Source organism: Drosophila santomea, chromosome 2R, assembly GCF_016746245.2.
Source record: "Drosophila santomea strain STO CAGO 1482 chromosome 2R, Prin_Dsan_1.1, whole genome shotgun sequence".
Classification (NCBI taxonomy): Eukaryota; Metazoa; Arthropoda; class Insecta; order Diptera; family Drosophilidae; genus Drosophila; species Drosophila santomea.
In genome coordinates, this window is record NC_053017.2 from 16,192,020 (window position 1) to 16,209,426 (window position 17,407).

General features: G+C 43.7%; 3 protein-coding genes across 5 annotated transcripts in view; 1 reads left to right on the plus strand and 2 right to left on the minus strand.

The window, feature by feature from the left end:
* Window positions 1–697: 697 nt before the first annotated feature.
* LOC120446356 (NADP-dependent malic enzyme) lies at window positions 698–2,788 on the plus strand. The gene has a single exon (XM_039627288.2). It carries the CDS (start codon window positions 827–829, stop codon window positions 2,741–2,743), a length of 1,917 nt encoding a protein of 638 aa, XP_039483222.1. The 5' UTR covers window positions 698–826; the 3' UTR covers window positions 2,744–2,788.
* Window positions 2,789–3,534: 746 nt separating this feature from the next.
* On the minus strand, window positions 3,535–4,541 carry LOC120446358. Its single transcript, XM_039627289.1, has 2 exons — window positions 3,838–4,541; window positions 3,535–3,697 (listed from the first exon to the last, which is right to left on the minus strand). Exons 1-2 carry the CDS (start codon window positions 4,429–4,431, stop codon window positions 3,584–3,586), a joined length of 708 nt encoding a protein of 235 aa, XP_039483223.1. The 5' UTR covers window positions 4,432–4,541; the 3' UTR covers window positions 3,535–3,583.
* Window positions 4,542–5,351: 810 nt separating this feature from the next.
* The window catches only part of LOC120445285 (semaphorin-2A), a 47,227-nt gene continuing 35,171 nt past the window's right edge, over window positions 5,352–17,407 (minus strand). The window contains exons 3-16 of one of the 3 annotated variants that reach the window (XR_005615739.1): window positions 17,059–17,146; window positions 15,744–15,795; window positions 14,654–14,722; window positions 14,269–14,376; window positions 13,749–13,886; window positions 13,180–13,312; window positions 12,657–13,013; window positions 11,303–11,531; window positions 10,213–10,716; window positions 9,355–9,507; window positions 8,186–8,294; window positions 7,905–7,998; window positions 7,244–7,375; window positions 5,352–7,101 (exon numbers count right to left, since the gene is read on the minus strand). Coding sequence is in view for 1 of the 3 variants with exons in the window: in XM_039625587.1 (XP_039481521.1) it covers window positions 7,912–7,998; window positions 8,186–8,294; window positions 9,355–9,507; window positions 10,213–10,716; window positions 11,303–11,531; window positions 12,657–13,013; window positions 13,180–13,312; window positions 13,749–13,886; window positions 14,269–14,379; window positions 14,654–14,722; window positions 15,744–15,795; window positions 17,059–17,146 (2,030 nt within the window). In the remaining 2 variants the exon portion in view is untranslated. Of the gene's footprint in view, window positions 7,102–7,243; window positions 7,376–7,904; window positions 7,999–8,185; window positions 8,295–9,354; window positions 9,508–10,212; window positions 10,717–11,302; window positions 11,532–12,656; window positions 13,014–13,179; window positions 13,313–13,748; window positions 13,887–14,268; window positions 14,380–14,653; window positions 14,723–15,743; window positions 15,796–17,058; window positions 17,147–17,407 lie in introns of all 3 variants that reach the window. The other 2 variants (XR_005615738.1, XM_039625587.1) reach the window with 2 other exon arrangements.

The following is a 17,407-nucleotide window of genomic DNA, read 5'->3' on the forward strand; positions in this document are numbered from 1 at the left end:
GCATCAAAATTCTGACAAACTTGTCCGTCGCGGGGTAAGGGTAAGGGGAAGGGACAGGGGGTCTAGATCCGAAGCGGAAGTGGCGACATTTTAGGATGTCACTCCGAGTTTGAGGTCGCCGCAAAGTGCGCAACACAATTTGCATAATGCCCGGTGGGACGGATGGATGTGGCTGCGGATGTGGATGTGAATTTGGATGTGGATGCGGATGTGGATGCGGATGTGGATGCGGCGAAGCGCGGGGAATGGAGATGCTGGATGCGGTCTAGAATTTGGTCTACGTTTCGGGTTGCTGCACTGGGGGAAAATATAAATTAATTACATTTAAAGTGGTGATTCCATTACGAGCGTGCATTATTCAACTTACCATTTGCTAAGTATGTTGATTGCACTTTACCTAGCCTGAAATAATGCAAATTCCCAGAAAGATAACTATTATCATTATTTACTCTAGAGCTTTATCAAACTCAGCTTTTATATATTAATTGATTATTTTATCTAATTCTATTCATTTCTACAACATCTTTTAAAATTAAAGATCTATCAAGCTGATCTATTTCTTTAAGTTTGATAATTAGGTTTCTGGTATACCTAAGATAAGAAATGCAGAGTTCCAAAGGAATCGGCACAAACGTTGTACACTTATTGGCTCAGTGTATGCAAATGAGTGGGAGATGAACTAGCAGGCGACCCTATCTTCGTCAGTATTGGTTCAGGTCTTGTTCGGACTGTAATATCCCACACGCACACACCTCCCCGTTTTGGCTAGAGCCTACATATCCAATAACACATCCCAACCTAAAACATCGTCCTGCCCAAGGACACCATGCAGAAGTCGCCCAGGACGAGTCGCCTGTCGACCGAAAAAAAGAGAAATGAAGTGAAGGATAAGGGGAAGGCAAAGGGGAAGGCAGAGGTGGAGAAGGACAAGGACACGGACAAGGAGCTGAAGTGCGTGAGCAACTATGACAAGATCGAGATGCTGGACTACATGCCCCGCTACATGGACACCTTCTGGAAAATGGACACCCGTCTGAGCGGATCCATGGTCGATGGTCGCTGGATGCTAGGCCAGTCCAACTACAACAAGGGACTGGCCTTCACGCTGAACGAAAGGCGTGTGCTCTCCATTCACGGACTACTTCCGGTGGCAGTGCGAACCATCGATGAGCAGTTGGAGATCTGCATAAAATTTATGCAGTCATTTACCACCAACGTGCAGCGGTATATGTATCTGACCTATCTGTCGCGTCGAAATAGGCGACTATTCTACTACCTTCTGCTTTCCAATCCCGATCGCTATGTGCCCATGACGGATGTCTCGGGCTCGTTGGAGCTGCTCAGGGTCCACCGAATGCTGCACTCGATGGGCCAGGGTCTGTACATTTGTATTAAGGATCTGGGGCACGTTCCCCAAATCCTGGCCAATTGGCCGCATCGTTGTGTTCGCTGCCTGCTGGTGAGCAATGGTGCCTCTGTTCTGAGCTTGGGTGATTTGGGTGTGGATGAGATGCCCGTACTGTTCTCCAATCTGCACCAGATCGTCGTCTTTGGCGGCATTCATCCGGTTTATTGTTTGAGCGTGATGCTGGATGTGGGCACCAACAACGAGGAACTGTTGCAAGATCCAATGTATACGGGCCTGAGGGAGCGACGTGCCTCAGAGGAGCTGTACGACCAGTTGTTTAAGGAGTTCACACTGTCCGTGATGCAGCAGTATGGACCACGTGCCCTGATCCTGTGCAAGGACTTCGAGGCCCAGAAGGCCAAGAAGCAATTGGAGCTGTACCGCGACCGCCAGTGCATCGTGGACGTGGACTTCCAGTGCCTGGCTGCAGTGGCTCTGGCCGGAGTGATTGTCTGCAACCGATTGAAGAGAGTCTTCTTCTCCTCCAACGTATTCCTGTTCTACGGAGCCGAGGCCATAAACATTGGCATGGCTCGACTGTGTATGGTGTTGCTGAAGCGCGAGGGTCTCATCGAAATGAAGGCCAGGGAGAAGATTTGGTTCTTCGATGCCCACGGGTTGATAGTAATGGGCAGGAAGGACATACCCGAGGAGCTGCTGGAATTCGCCAACCCCCGGGAGCCCATCGCCGACCTGGTGGAGGCCATTCACCAGTTGAAGCCCAACGTACTGGTGGGTGGCTCATTGGTGCCGAATACCTTTACTCCCGATGTCCTGCGGGCCATGGAGAAGAGCTCGGACCAGCCTGTAATATTTGCATTATCTAGACCCCTGGAACAGGCCGAGTGCTCGGCGGAGGATGCCTTCTCCTACACCAAGGGCCGTTGCATCTTCATCTCGGGCTCGAAGCTGCCACCGCTGAAATATGCCAACAAGTGGTATCAGCCGGGGCATTGCACCAGCAGCTATTTGGTGGCTGGGATAAGTTGCGGCGTGATGCTGGCCGGATTCACCACCATTCCGGATGAGGCATTCTGCGTGGCCGCCGAGCGATTGGCCAGTTTGGTGTGGCCCTGTGACCTGGAGAAGCGGAACGTCTATCCGCCGATGAAGAAGATCCAGTGCATCAGCCTGCAGATGGCCGAGGCCATTTTCACGTACGCCTTTGCACGCGGACTGGCCACTTTGTGGCCGCAGCCGGAAAACCCAATGGAATACATCAAGGCCTCGCTGTACAATCCGGAGTACCGAATGAACATCGTTGACGTTTACTGCATGCAAAACCGTAGTGTCGCCACCACGGAATCCCACAAGTACTACACACTTAATATCTAGGACCTGTACTTACGTGGCGACCATTATTAAATGAACTAAGCCAGAGAGTGAGCAGAAACCGGAGGGCCGAAAGCTGGGATTATGGGCCAGTAACTGGGGGCAAATTGCATGGCATATCATGTCTAATAACAGTTGTTTGCCCAGTCTGCATATTGATTTCGATTCGAACCAAAGTCGGAGTACAAGTACGCCAGCGGGCAATTAATTGCATGCAATTTTCATGTGTCAACTCATGCTGTGTGGCTATACTCGTATATATATACGTACGTATACGTATACGTACATGGTCTACGGTTGCATGTGTGGGTGGCTGGGTGAGTGGGTGAGTGGGTGAGTGTATGTTTTGGGGATAGGTTTCAGAATTCTCGGGGGACTGCATTCGAAACTATCGCAGTACGACAATAAAATAATTGAAACAACCACCATGAAATGGCAGGAAACATAGCCACAGCAAAAATGCAGACAAATTAAATTGCTCGTATGTCTGAGTGTGTGTGTGTGTGTGTCTGAGTGGATGTGTGTGTTTGTGTGTGCGCCTGGCTTTGACAGGTGTGCGTCTGAGCGAAAGCAGCGATATTCCATTCCATTTATCAATACGGAAAATGAAATGCAACCCGGCATTGTGTCGGTTTGCTCTTTGTCATATTGAATTATTCGCTTAGGTTTTTTACTGCACTTTCCGGCTAACGTTTATCAGTTGGCCCTTTGGCATGAACGATGCACCCAGCTGGAGTTTTCAAAGCCACATATTTTTGTACAAGCCAATAGAACTGGACCCAAGACCCAAGTCGTTTTAGCTTCACCACAATGTTTTATTGGCCTTAACTCGAAGGAAAGGTCTCACACTACGTTTGGACCCCACGAGATGACTTCATAGCCAATGGTCTTCAGATCCTGGGCATCGATGGCGTGTCGCGATAGTTCTTGGACCACGCTCTGTACATTGGTGGTATTCTGAAATTGGCAAATTGAAAAAATGTTCAGGGAAAAAAGCATTTGCTTAGGATGACCAAGAACTTGTAGAAAGTAAAGATTCTTGAAGCTAATAAAGCAATATTTTGTTGTTTATACTTTTCACTTTCTTAGTTTCTTACCCATGCTGCCTCGGATTTCGCCTTGAATTCGGCGCTTTTTAGAGCCTGATAGAACTTAGCGAATAAAGCGCTCTTCTGCCGCTTCTCATTGATCAGAGCCACAAATCGATCACGGGGCAGATGCGTCAGTATTTCTTGCACAAAACTGGTAAAGGAACTCAACTGCGTGACCTCTGAACCCGATTCAAATAGCACCAAAACAATCTGCTCCCTAAGGTCATGATGAGCCGACCTGCGAAGCCTGTTGTATGTGTTATTCCGATGCCAGTACTTTGCCACACTTCTCTGGGTCGTGTCATTGAGGTGCACAAAGTTAATCAGATCCACAACTTCTGGCAGAGATTCAATGCGCTGTTGCAGCCTCTTGAAATCGGAGCTGCGCAAAAACTTAATGGCTTTGCGAAATCCGGAATCCGTAATCATATGCTCGGCGACCACTTCGTCGATGGTCACTGTGGGAATCAGCTTTTCAAAGTCTTTCAGCTCGGCCATCAGCTCCGGGGAGTATTTGTAGCTCCTGTGATGGCGAAAATATCCCGAAACCAGCACCAAACTGGGGAGCAGGAATTGGAGCACCAGTCTCAAAGTCCTCATATTTGCAGCTTTTTTACTGGTAAATATGTTATTTTTATGAATGCGACTCGCTCAGCGGTTTGTTTAATACTACTTAATAAAATTGTAAATGAGATTAAAATTTGTGTGCGGCATACATATGTTTTGGCACTGCTCTCACTCTTTAAAATTTGGCTTAGCCTACTATAGTAAGGCGTTTGTCGCAGGGTTTTATTTACTATCTAATAATCCATATATGCTTTTTTTCTATACTTTCGTATAAACGTTGTCCTGAAGTAATAAACTCTTTGAACATATACTTACCAATAAAATCTATATTCGAAAAAGGGTATCCGAAAGCCGACTAGTTGAACGCAATGCTCATTTCAAGACTCTCTTCTTATCGCCGACTTACGCTCTACAAAACATTTCGCGTTCGAAATGAAAACAAATAAAGCTTGTGTTTCATAAGCATTCGAAGTCGAATTCGACTAAGAACAGCTTCCTTTGTTGCCCCCTTTACAGTCGCCTCCCGAAATAAAAGTCCACACAAGTTTCAGTTTTGCTTATTAAAGAATCTTATCACATTTATTTACTGCATTTTACTTTTTATGTGTTTACACCTAATTTGTTTTCATAATTTCTTTCTTTTATTCTTTGTTTGTTTGTTTTCCGGAATTATTTCGATAGCTCGTGAATCTGCGTTTGAAATGATACAAATGGAACCTTGAACTTGGTATATTCGAATGATGGTTAAGCGCAAATCTTCTTTTATTGTATGAATACTTTGTAAAAGTCGTTTATCTATTTATGTATATATATATTTACCGCGAATATTTATTTACTTTGTATTAATATTTTTACAGTGAATTTTTCGTTAAGTACTCAATTAATATTTATTTCAATTCTTAATTGCCGCAATGGCAATTGATTCATATTTTTTCCGTTTTTTTTTCAGAGTGTCCATTGAATTTCCTCCTTTGCTTGGTTTTTATTATATTTTTTACTCAACATCATGTGATTGTCATACAAAACATTTCACATAATCTTTAAATTATTTACAATAATCGTCTAAACAAAAAAGCACTACTAAACGCAACGAAAAACATTTCATTCATTAAAGTTAGAAGCTCAGAGCATTAGTAGCTTTTAAATATCTGTGGTTTAATAGTTATTTTTCTGTGGTTTCGGCTTAGTTCATTTACAATGGCAATGCCAGTTTGCATTGCTAAAATGTTTATTATTTTCCTTTTGTTGTCCTAAGATGAAAACATTAAAAACTTTTGCAGAGAAAATCCTTAGAAAAATATTTAGAGTGTGTGTGTGGGTGAGAATAATGCTTAAGATTTTCGTTCCATTATCCCCCATGTTTTTCCATTTTTTCGTTTATTTTTTTCTGTTGAACAAACCTATTTTAGATTCGGGCTGAGTGAAGCGTTTGGGTTTTCCTTGATTTTCGCTTTATTATGGCAGTTTTCGCGGATATAAATATGTTTACTAAATGCAACGAGTCGTGTTTTGAGTTTTTCGTTTTTTTCTGTGAGAATGAATTTCTGCAATATTACTAAAAAAGTACTTGCCACACCAACTTACCTACGCTAAGTACGGGTAAGTAACCATGAGCATGTTGGTCTCAATGCAGTAACTTCATGTGTCTATATATATTTATAATTACGCATATGCATATATAACTATGTATTGCTTATCGTAAACATTAGGCCAACGCACAATCTATACAAGAGCGAGTTAATGCCGAATAGAGAATTTCAAATCAAAATCGGAGCCGAGTAAAAATCAAAACTAACGCTGGTTCATACTTATCGTCTAAAGCTCTTCTATGTACAAGTCGCCCTAAGCTATGTATGTATATACTTCTATATCCATATAGCCTATCCGTTCATGCTGTGCGTTATTTGTTTTACCGAAACTTTATTTCGGTTTCTATCGGTTTTGGCTATCATATTAAGTTGGTTCGATACTTGTCTATGACCTAAACAGGGACTGCTAATTGTGTATATACTCGTATCTTACGCTAGTTTAGTCGAACAAATATGGCTAAGTAATATACAAATTCGTTTAAGATCTTCCCAACCCCAAACCCGAAATGGCCAAGCGACGAGTTGCCGGAAACTGAACCAAATGAAAAACATAATCGAATCGTTGCGCCTCACGAGCTTGGTAAATACATTGCCTTTGGTCAGATTCTCACTTAGGTGGTTGCAGTTTCATCTGTATCCGTATTCGTATCTGTATCTTTTTCCATATCCATATCTGTATCTGTATCCATATCGTTAGATTACCTTAACCTTAGCTCGAAATAGAAATAGTTTCTTCTGTAGGTGTGTCTTTGTGTGAGTGTAAAACCGTAATTTCCATTTGACTTATGGCAGGATCCTTTTGCTAGTAACTTTTCTCGTTTACTCCATCTTTGTATATCAGTTAGTTAATGTCGAAAATTATCAATCAATTATTCAGTTTGACGCTGACAACATCTCAAAACGAAACGAAAGCATGACCAAAAAACGCATCGAAATTATCAGAAATATTGTCGATTTTAAAAGCTTAAAAATTTCAGTCTTTGTAGTGGTTGTTTTTTTTTTTCCTTTCTATAATCATTTTCTTTACTCATAGTTTTTCCTCAGCTCGACTCTTGTCCCATTTTCATACTTGTTCTTCACTTGTTTTTCTCGGGTGCTTACTGCTTTTCTGCGCCTGCAATCAAAATAGACCCAAATAAAGCAAATATGTTTAGATATATGAAAAGTGGCAGTGGAAAAGTAGGGAAAGTCGGGAAAGTAAGGAAAGTAGGGAAAGGAGGTTCGTGTGGGTTGTCTTACATGGGCACTCAACTTACATTTACATTTTAACTAGAAACTTTAGAAGCGAGCAAATATGGTAAGCACGAACACGAAAATGTACAATTTGCGGTGGGCGGTGGCCACGCCCTCCGTCGCCGACGACAAGAACTCAAAGCTGTACAAGTATTCTGGGCAGCGGCAACAACAACAAGTTGTGAGGCGCATCATCAGCAGGAGCAGCGGCCAAAAGAGGGGGGGCGGGAGGAATGGACAAAGGACATTTTTGGTTAGATTTCGTCAGGGTCTACTACTGCTAGTACTACAACTACTGGTTATGCGGGGACAGTTGATGATGGGTGTGTGTACTGCGAAAAAGCACTCCTAAAATCATGAATTTTATACTGTCATTTTAGTTGCTATTTACTTCCATTTCTACAATTGGCATATAAATATTATTTCTTGGTATATTTAATAAGAAATCGATTTGAAATGCTTAGAAAAAGTGCATAAAAGTATGCACTGTGCTTTTAAAGTCTCCATTTCATCTCGAAGTAAATGAATAGTTTTGTCATTGATTTTTGCCTCACTTTTACCTTTCAGCTTGTAATAACTTATTCATGATTTTGGAAGGTTGTTTGCAGTGCTCTGATTATGCAGGGACCAAAGATAGCATGTGTTGTCCTATTTTCTGATTTTCTGCTCATCAAGGATACTCACTTCTGGGTCAGACCAAAGCATCGTTGCTGAACACATCATTTACATGCTTTCCATTGCTGCTGATTGGTCCTGTTTTGTCCTTGAGGCCGCATTGCTAATAAGTGAAAAAGCGAGAGGCATGAGAGGGGGGTAAAACACTTAGATCTCTGCCAGCGAATTACAAAATAATTAAAACTCAAAAGGCACCCCCGCACCTGACGCCCAAAAATTAATTAAAACAATTAACGGCAGCTGGCGCCCAAGCCAAACCCAAATACTCGTATAATTCCCAGGATACACACCTCCTGTTTGGCCTGCCACTGCTTCATGGCCGATTTGTATTTCTCGAACTCGTTGCACCAGTGCGAGTAGATTTTCTGGTAGTCCTGCTTCTGCGACGGCGGCGAGCATCTGAATGGGAAAAGCGAACAATAAGTTTCTGACATTTCGCGGAAATTAGGCTTCGTGGGGTGGGTAATCACGTGTCTGCAGGGCTGCCAAGTCGGATATTTTCCTTTTCTACAATAGCTTTATTCTAATATTAATGTAACTTCTTGAAGTATGGCGTCAATGTTCTGACTCTATTAAGACAACAAAACGCTAGGTTTATTACATGAAAATAGGGCTATTTTTAATTGTCTGTAGGCCGTTTTAGTTAGGTCTTATTTATAGGCCTTATTTATATATGTTTTTAGATAGATTTGCGATAAATGGTTAAAAATTTGAATTTCCTTTTTTGAGCCCAGGAGGATAGGGAATTTTGTTACGAATTCAACGAGGTATGACATTCCACTTTTGGACAACTACTTTTATTGCTATCGAAAAAATAGTGATTATTTTTTATCAAAAAAACACAAAAAAAATGTTTGCCATAACGTGATATTTTCAATCGGGGCTTTCGCCATAACTTGGCCAAAAAAGGTGGCAGAGCTAAAATGAAGACCGTTTTGTACTGCCAATAAACATAGCTAACTATCCCAATCACTATTTTTAGAATTTTCAAAAAATAAAATTTTACAAATTTTTGCATTTTGGATAAGGGGTACCATCATCAAAATTTGCGAAAAATGGCCACAAATTTTAATTTCCTTTTTTGAGCTCAGGAGGATAGGGAATTTTGTTACGATTTCAACGAGGTATAACATTCCACTTTTGGACAACTACTTTTATTGCTATCGAAAAAATAGTGATTATTTTTTATCAAGAAAATACAAAATAAAAATTTAGGCCAAAATCAAAGGTTTTTGTTATGATGTCTATAATCAGTATAGTAACATAGTATAATTTTCTGTTATATATTATAGTTTCATTACATTTATAACAATCTTTGATTTAAGCTAGCACTGTACTATGAGCACTCATGAATTTATTAGTTACTTGACTGTATTTTATTATTGGCTCTTCCAAGCCCAGTCGGCAGCACTGGCCACCTCACCTCACCACCTCACTCGTCATCCTCGAGTTGACTCACCTGTGGGCGTCCACGGTGACGCCGTAGCTGCAGAGCAGGGTGCCGTCCAAGTAGCTGTCGTACCGCCCGCCGTCGCCCTCGTTCACCGCCAGGAGCACCAGGCCGCCCTCGTTGGTGTCTATGTATTTGGTGGGGGTGTAGCGTACCTCGTAGCTGCCACAGAGAGAGATGGGAGATGGGAGATGGGAGAGATAGGGACAGATGTAGAGAGATGGCTATTCAGATGGCTGCTGCGATAGCGCTGGGGATTTTCCAATTTCTATTCGCATTGACGACGCACAATAAAAATCAATATAAAGTGTGTGCGCGAGACACACAGACTTCGACTTCCACTTCGACTTCTACTTCGACTGCGTCGACTATTCGGTTGGAAAGTTGAAAGTTTTTCCATTACTTGGGCACCGGCAACGGCAACGGCAACGGCAGGAGCGTAAACGCCAAAAAGCAGACTTGGAGCGCATTTTAAAGTGTCAATTTACCGCAGCATTGGCACGGCTAAGTGAGATGAAGCGGCGTATCGCTTACACATTTTCCCCGCCGTTATTCGCTTTCAATTTTCCCAGAGATATGCGCTGCGGATAAGCGCCAATGGTGTTGGGTTTCCCCAAAAAGAAAAACATAAAACTCCAAACTCCAAATACAAAGCTCCCCGCGCTTTAAAGTTATTTGTTTGAAACTTTCCCTATTGTTGAAACTGATGGGCTTGGTGTAGCAAATTTGCAGGCAAGCATACCGTATCGTATCACTAAAATAGTGCATTGTTGATTTAGTTTCGGAATCAAAATGAAATAGCTTCATATAGCTAAAAAACCACATTCCTCTTTTGTGTACTATATAGTATTTTTTAGAAATACTCACCGTCCTTTTTCAGTGGAGTGGTGGTACCAGCGCGTCTGCTTCTTCCGCAGCACTTCCGGCATTTTGACAAAGCAGGAGAGATGCAGGGTTTGGCCGTAGGAGGAGGTGACCTTCTTGCGCAGCACACTGGTGTCGCAGATCCCGGACGTCTCGTTGGCCACATCCTGCAGCAGACCCAGCTGGTAGGGTCGGCAGGCATTGACGTCCTTGTCCCAGCCGCAGTAGGGATCCGAGACGCAGCGGAAGCAGCTGTCGTAGCGGCGGGCACACATTGCAATGTCGATCTGCTTCACCTGGTGATCGGTGGCCACGTACAGCGATCCTGTCTTCTGGCTGAGGGTCATCTCGCGGATGGGCTCGTTGTGCGGCGAGGCCTCGAATATGTCCACCAGGTTCGAGTGGCGCTGGCCGTAGTGCATGAACTGCACTATCTTGTAGATGTGGCCAGACGTCGTGGCCACAAAGTACACTAGGAACTCCTGGTTCAGCTTGTCGATCCGTATCCTGCAGGAAAAAAGAACAAGGCAAAAAAAAAAAGAGACAAGAAGTGCAGCGTCAGTGGAAAGCGCTTAGCTGAAAACACATCCTGCGGCACTTTGTTCACAAGTTCCGGCCAAGACAAAACATTTTTCGCTGCCAGAACAACCGACAGCACACAACCAGCCCAGGATGCTGTGCACTGAGAGAAAAACCAATAGAACTTTAACATCTGCGTTGGATGGAAAGATAAACTTAAAAGCTTTGTAAATTGATTTTAGTTACATTAACTTTATGAAATTGTATTAAATGAAATATATTACTATTTTTGTGATAAATAAGTAATGCAACTACATCATTAAAGCTGAAGCCCTGAAGTTCATACGTCTCATGCTTCTCTTTATCAAATTATTTGTAATTAGTTGTTAAATTGGTTTGTTTTTACTCTCAGTGCACCCATACATTGGTCCGACGAATGTCAACAAGGATACGGAATACCCGTGCTCCCAGGCTCCTGGTTTCTGGCTCCTGGCCAGACCGACAGTCAACTTTCAACTGGCAACTGGCAAGTGGCAACTGGCTGGCGGCGCTAATGAATACAGTTCTCACTTACTTGTCCACCACCAGCTTGGTGAGTATGACGTCCCGCTTGAAGAAGACCGGATTGCCAAATTCATGATCGACCGCCTTGTCCATTAGCGGATGTTTGCGAATGAAATTCAGCACGGAGTCCGGCAGCGTGGCGGTGTCGTTGTGGCAAGTGCCAGGACGTGGCTCCGGCACTTTGGAGTTCAGCACGGGCAGCCAGGCGCTGTTCGAGGTGGCCTGCTCCTTGAATTTGCCTGGATGGATATGGATGGAGGGTGGAGAATGGAGAATGGAGAATGGGGGCATCAGTACGGAGTTGAGTGCTGGAGAAGGCTGCTCTTAATTTATGTGTGTCAGTACTGCGCGCCAGCTGATTTGTGGCACTCACATTCGTACTCGCACTCCGTAAATAAAAAATACAATTTAAGAGACGCAAACAGTGCTTTAATGTTCATGCAGCAAGGCGGCAATCGGATTGTAATATTTAAAAACTTCTTCTGCCACACAAGCGAAAACCAGTTTTTTGTAAACTTTAATAGCTATAAAATCATGATGATATTATATATTAAAGATTACCCATTTACGTGTACAAAATCGAAAAGAAAACTTATTTTTCTACAGCACAGCAAGTTGACATTTTTTCGTTTAATCTACCAGTGTTCCCTGTGAATATTTGCATATTATTATTTTCAGATTCCCGCAAGAGCGTTATTACGCGGCAAACATGGAATACAATTTAAGAATCACATTCTGGCCTTCGAGAGCGGCTCCATAATCGTTTGTGGCCATAATTAATTGCTGTGGCTTTCGACATTTTTTGTATTTTTTTTTATCACACTCGCCGCTGTCTGTGCAACATGCCCGCAAACTTTTCGTAATGAATTTTAAGTGTATGCCAGATTTTTTGCACCACTTTGCCCGGTGGCAGTGTCTGTGTGGCAGGATCTGTCTGCCCGATTGTCTGCCTGTCAGTCTTGGCACCGCTCCACACTTGCAGCCGGAGCCCGACTTTATGGTGTTAATGAACTTTCCGGGGCACGTTGGGTTGTGCAGAGTGTTGACTGTACTCATTACTTGGACCGGAGGTCCTGCAGTTAAAGAAATTCAACTTGAATGCGAGGCAGCTCCGGCTGTTGCCATGAAAGAAGTGGGCGAGGGTGGGCGAAAGTGGGCGTTGTGTCTGCCACCATCAATTCAATGCGCACCATTTAACGCTCAAATTCCAGGGAAAAGGCCTCCACCTGTGCGCGTAATTCCATCCGCATCCGTCGCCGGAGAAAAGGAATCTCCCCGAAGAATTATGGACAGTGCAATAAATCCCCACCACCACATACACCCACACACACAGACACCGTCCAATATTTACAGTGAATACTCACCGTCGAAGGCCGCATTGATGTCCCGGATGTCGTAGCTGCACACAGCCGATCCAATCAGACCATTCGTATTCGTTGTGAACGTGGCATAGAACTTGGTATCGTCCGTTGGCATCTTGTACACCGATTGTATCTCATTGAAGTAGAAGGGAAACTCGCTGGAGATGCTGCAGTTCATCCGCGCCTTCAGATACGTGGCCCAATTCTGGCTGATCATGTACTTGCCACCGCGGTCGTTCTTGCACACCCGAGCCACGCGGGAGTAGACAGCTTTTCCGCAATTTATGTACTCCACGGCATGTTCGCGGAAGAAGAAGTACACAAATTCACCAATCTCAAAGGAGCCCACGAAGTTGGGTTCTGAAAGAGGAGCGAAGAATATGTGATTTGTTACATATTATTTGGATTTCAAGGATTGAAAGGTCATTTTGATAGCATTGAACATGAACAGGCACTATTAGTAGAGATTTATCTCATTGCAATTTGAATGCGGTAGATGTATGTATGATTTATGGCCACTACTTACTGTCCAGCAGCTTGGAGTCGTACTTCACGGTCCTCTTGAAGTTGGCCTCCTTGCGTCCATTCGTCAGGTTGTACAGGTCCGATCGGAAGATGACGGAATCCGCTTTGGTGAACTCTGCATTCGTGCCCGCGTACTGCATTATGGTTTGGCATGGGAGGATTGGGGGAAAAGATATAGACATTGTTAGCAAAGGGGCAATTGTTGATAAGGCTCGAACATCACGCATACGCCCAGTAAGCCAGGGCACGCACGCACACAATTACGCCTAAAGTGTACGCACGTGCCTCCCTCTCTGAGTGAACTCATGTGTGTATGTATGTGTGCGTTTCTGTGCCTTGTGCTCTAATTTAATTTCAGCTGCTTTATTGCTGCCTCCTTTCTCTGTTTTTGCCGTCTTTAAAATTTTCTTGCCTCGTCCCAAACACAACTTTGCCAACTTCCTGGCCGTTGCCGTCGTTGGGGAGCCCGCTTTACTTTTGTAATTTTATTACAATTGACATTTTTCTTTTTATTTGCGCCTTCCTTTATCCGTACTTTTATTCCACTTCCGCTTTTCGGGTCGAACTTACCAGGGCGGGCAGGCCGAAGGGATTTCCGTTCTCCACATAGACGGCGGTTGAGTTGTCAGCAGGATCGTAGGGACACTTGCCAATGCCCAGGCCAATGCCGGGCACGTACTGGGATCTGGGTAAATGTGTTAAGTTTGCCTGGGGGTCAAATGCGGCGGTTCACAAGCGGGTGGGTTAAAAAGAGAAAGAGAAAGAGAGAGTGAGGGAGAGGGAGAGGGAGAGAAAAAAGCAAACGAACGAAAAGCGCATTAGTTGACTTTAATTTTGGTCGCCCGCTGGGCTGAAATGAACTTCAAAAACTTGACTGACATTCACAATTAGGCGCATTGATGAAGTCGCTGCGAAACCCTTTTTTCCTACATTGCGAAAAAAGGATTTTCACTGTAGTCGAAAGGAATTCAGTAAGGGTTTGAAATTCATTTCTTAACTATTTAAAAGTATGCTATGAAGTACGAGGTACTTGGACTTTAAAGCAGTCTTTTAAAATCGAACATTATTGCCAGCTTTTTTGTTTACTTACGTTTATTACATAATCCTTGGGATTGTGGGCGTTGGTGCCGCAAACATATAGCTTCTGGCCATTGAAGTTCATCGGCTGGATAACCCTTATGTGATTCCGGCATTCCACCTTCTTGTCAAGCGCCAGAAAATGCAATTGCATTCGATTTGTATTTTTGTGTTGTGTAATTGTATTAAATGTTAGAAAATAATAGCCGTAAGGAAATCATATGGTGGTTTTTTGGTTTTTTTTGTGGGTTTGTGGTTTTCGAAATGCAAATGGAAATAAAACGGACAGGACGGTGGCATGAGTTAAGTTCACAAATTCGTTGATATAGTTGATATAGAAAATTTTGCACATGCTTGGGAAGGATTTTAATGGCTATAGAAATCCACGGCCCACTTACCTCCCGTTTTCCCTTGGACACACAATTCAGGATATCCGATCCGGTGGGCTCCAGTATGAGGACATCGCGCTGGAAGCATGAGAAATGGCATTGGGTTTAAATTTATGTTGGCCAAGTTTATTGAAAGCGTGCTGGAATGCGTCCCCGCGAATCGAGCATGTTCAACCGAGAGCACGCGCCAGAAATTTTTTGGTATACTCGCATGTCGCGTTTTCATCCCGCTTGTGTTCTGTATGTGGCTCACGTTGGACATTTGTTTATTTAATTCGATTCGTTCATTTTTTTGTATTCTCTTTTTTTTTCTTTTTGGCGGCACTGGAATCGACAAGGAATCTGCTTTCGGTGTTTGTATTGCTGCAAATACTTTTGCCTAAGTGAAAGCCACAAATCAATGGCGTGGGTAGCAAAAGCCATCGACTGACAATTTTAATGCTTGACATATAGACACAATATCCGGTGGCTCGGTGGAGGATGCACTTTCCACTTTTATTTCCACTTGCCCCAAGTGTCAGTCCCTTTTGGCCGGCGTATAAGGTCTAAGTGCTGCGAATCGACTTGAAATGCCACTCCTTCTGCCCGCCGCTCGCCCAGCAGTCAGCACAAATAATTGCTGTTAAAAGCATTTGCTACGTCTCAGGAGGTGGCGATAGTGCACAGGGCTTGGACTCGGACTTGGACTTGGACTGCAGCTTCCAAGGACGAAAAAAGCGGCGGAAAACGGTTGAACAAACGGTTGGACAGAGGCGGATATTGATAGTTGAAGATGGAATCATTAAAGAGCAATTGCGAGCTGTCATTGACAAGTTGGTCACTCAGAAATGCAAAGGGTGGGTTCGAAGGCGTTTCTTTTATCTGCTATCAATGGCCCGTGAATTTATCGATTTTAATATCCAAATGCAAGCAGGCTACATTTATGGGATGTTCATTTATTGCAAAGGCTTTTAGAACTACTGACTACCATTAAATGGATATGCTTAAGTACATAACTGTGACCTAGAGGTAAGCAACTTTTATAGGATAACCTATTTAAAAATGCTTATTTATACTATACTTTAGTTCGTATATTGTAGAGTATTCTAGCAATTCTTACCTCACAAATCGATTGGCTGATGTTGCGCAGATTGAGCCGAAATATGCGATCCCTGGAAGAGAAAGGGCAAATAAATGAATTAGCATGGTAAAGAGGAAAACTTTGTCATCCCCCGGCACTCGAGTTAATCCCGGAGTCGTGCCCCCTCATGCGATAAGTTAATGCCACACCAGTTGCCAGTTGGCAGTTGCCAGCTGTCTGGCCCCGGGAAACTTCAGCTCATTGACATTTTTTTTGCTGTACCTCTGCGTTGCTCTGCGTTCTTTTGGTTTGAAAAATCGTTGTCAGCCGCACACACCTGCTGTGCACCGGGCTGTCGGGCCTGCCAGCGTACTTATTGCAGTCAGTGTGCCCTGATTGATTGATACGTCGAATGTGGCAATATTGCCTGCCAGACAGAACTGAACAGAACAGAACTTTAAGCGGCAACGGCGGCCCATCTCTCGCCGTTTTCCGGCCACTCGAAACTTTTGTGGCGCCGTGAAAAACAAAAGGAAAACGCAAAGGGGCAGCGGCGGTCTAAAGTGTGTTTTATGTAGTTACTGGCAGAGTTTTTGGTAGCTTTCCCTCGACAACTGCGAGACCATTAATCTTCATTTCCCTGCCGACTCTCTAGGATCCCCGCATTCGCTGACGAGAGCCGCCAGCTGTGGTTGCGTGGGGTCGTCGGTGGATTGGTGGTTCGTTGGTTCGCCGGGATCGGTGCCTCTCAAGTCAAGTGGTAATTTTGGTTACTTTGTTTGCCCGCTGTTAGGCGCACCCCTGCCCGTCATTTTCCTTGGGTTTTTCCGCCCTCCACCTCCCCCGGCAGCCGCAAAACTGTGAAAATGCGGCCGTGTTCAACTTGCCGCAGACAAATGAGCAGACGGGTGCGCTCCCTGTCAAATTGCAGAACCCGGCACCGAGAACCCAGAACCTTCAGACTTTGCCCCCTCGTCGGTGGCATTAATTCATAATTATGTATGCCGACAGTGTGGCCAAGAGCTTGCTGGAAAAATGAAATATGCAGCCCCAAATGCGTCCGGGTTGCCAAGTAGGCAGCCACATGCTGTCTCAAGCGGAACTTTCTAATTGTCTGCAACCGGAAAAGAAGTTTTCCCCAAATTATGGCACATTTTTCCACATTAAAAGGGTCTCACTAAGCTCTAAATATTTATTACGGTCAGTTGAAAACTATTTGTATTAATAATGCATTGACTTGTTTCAAGGTAAATGGCTAACAACTGAAAACAAACTTTCCAATTCATTTTCATTGTATTCTTTCAAGCTATTAAATATTTCATATTTTTTCTCTAAAAATTGATGATGTACTTACATGGCGCCCACATATAGCGCATTGTTGCGCTCATCCATGTAGAAAGTCTTGTAGTGCAGCGGGCCGCAACTGAAGTCCTGCACATGTTCTGCAAAAAAGATGAAGGAGAAGACGGTATTGAGTATACGCACCGTGTACATTGATTAACAAAAGTTGAGACAGTTAATTAAAGCCTAATGAAACTGTCAGCAGCAGTTGGGTGGGCCAAAAAAGCGAAATGAACTAATTAAACTATTATAATTTCGGCTCAACAAACACAAAGTTAATTTATGGGGGCCTGAGTAAATACAACAGAGCATAAGGACACCGCTTCCCTTCCTCCGCATCCTCGTCCTCGTTCTCGTCCATG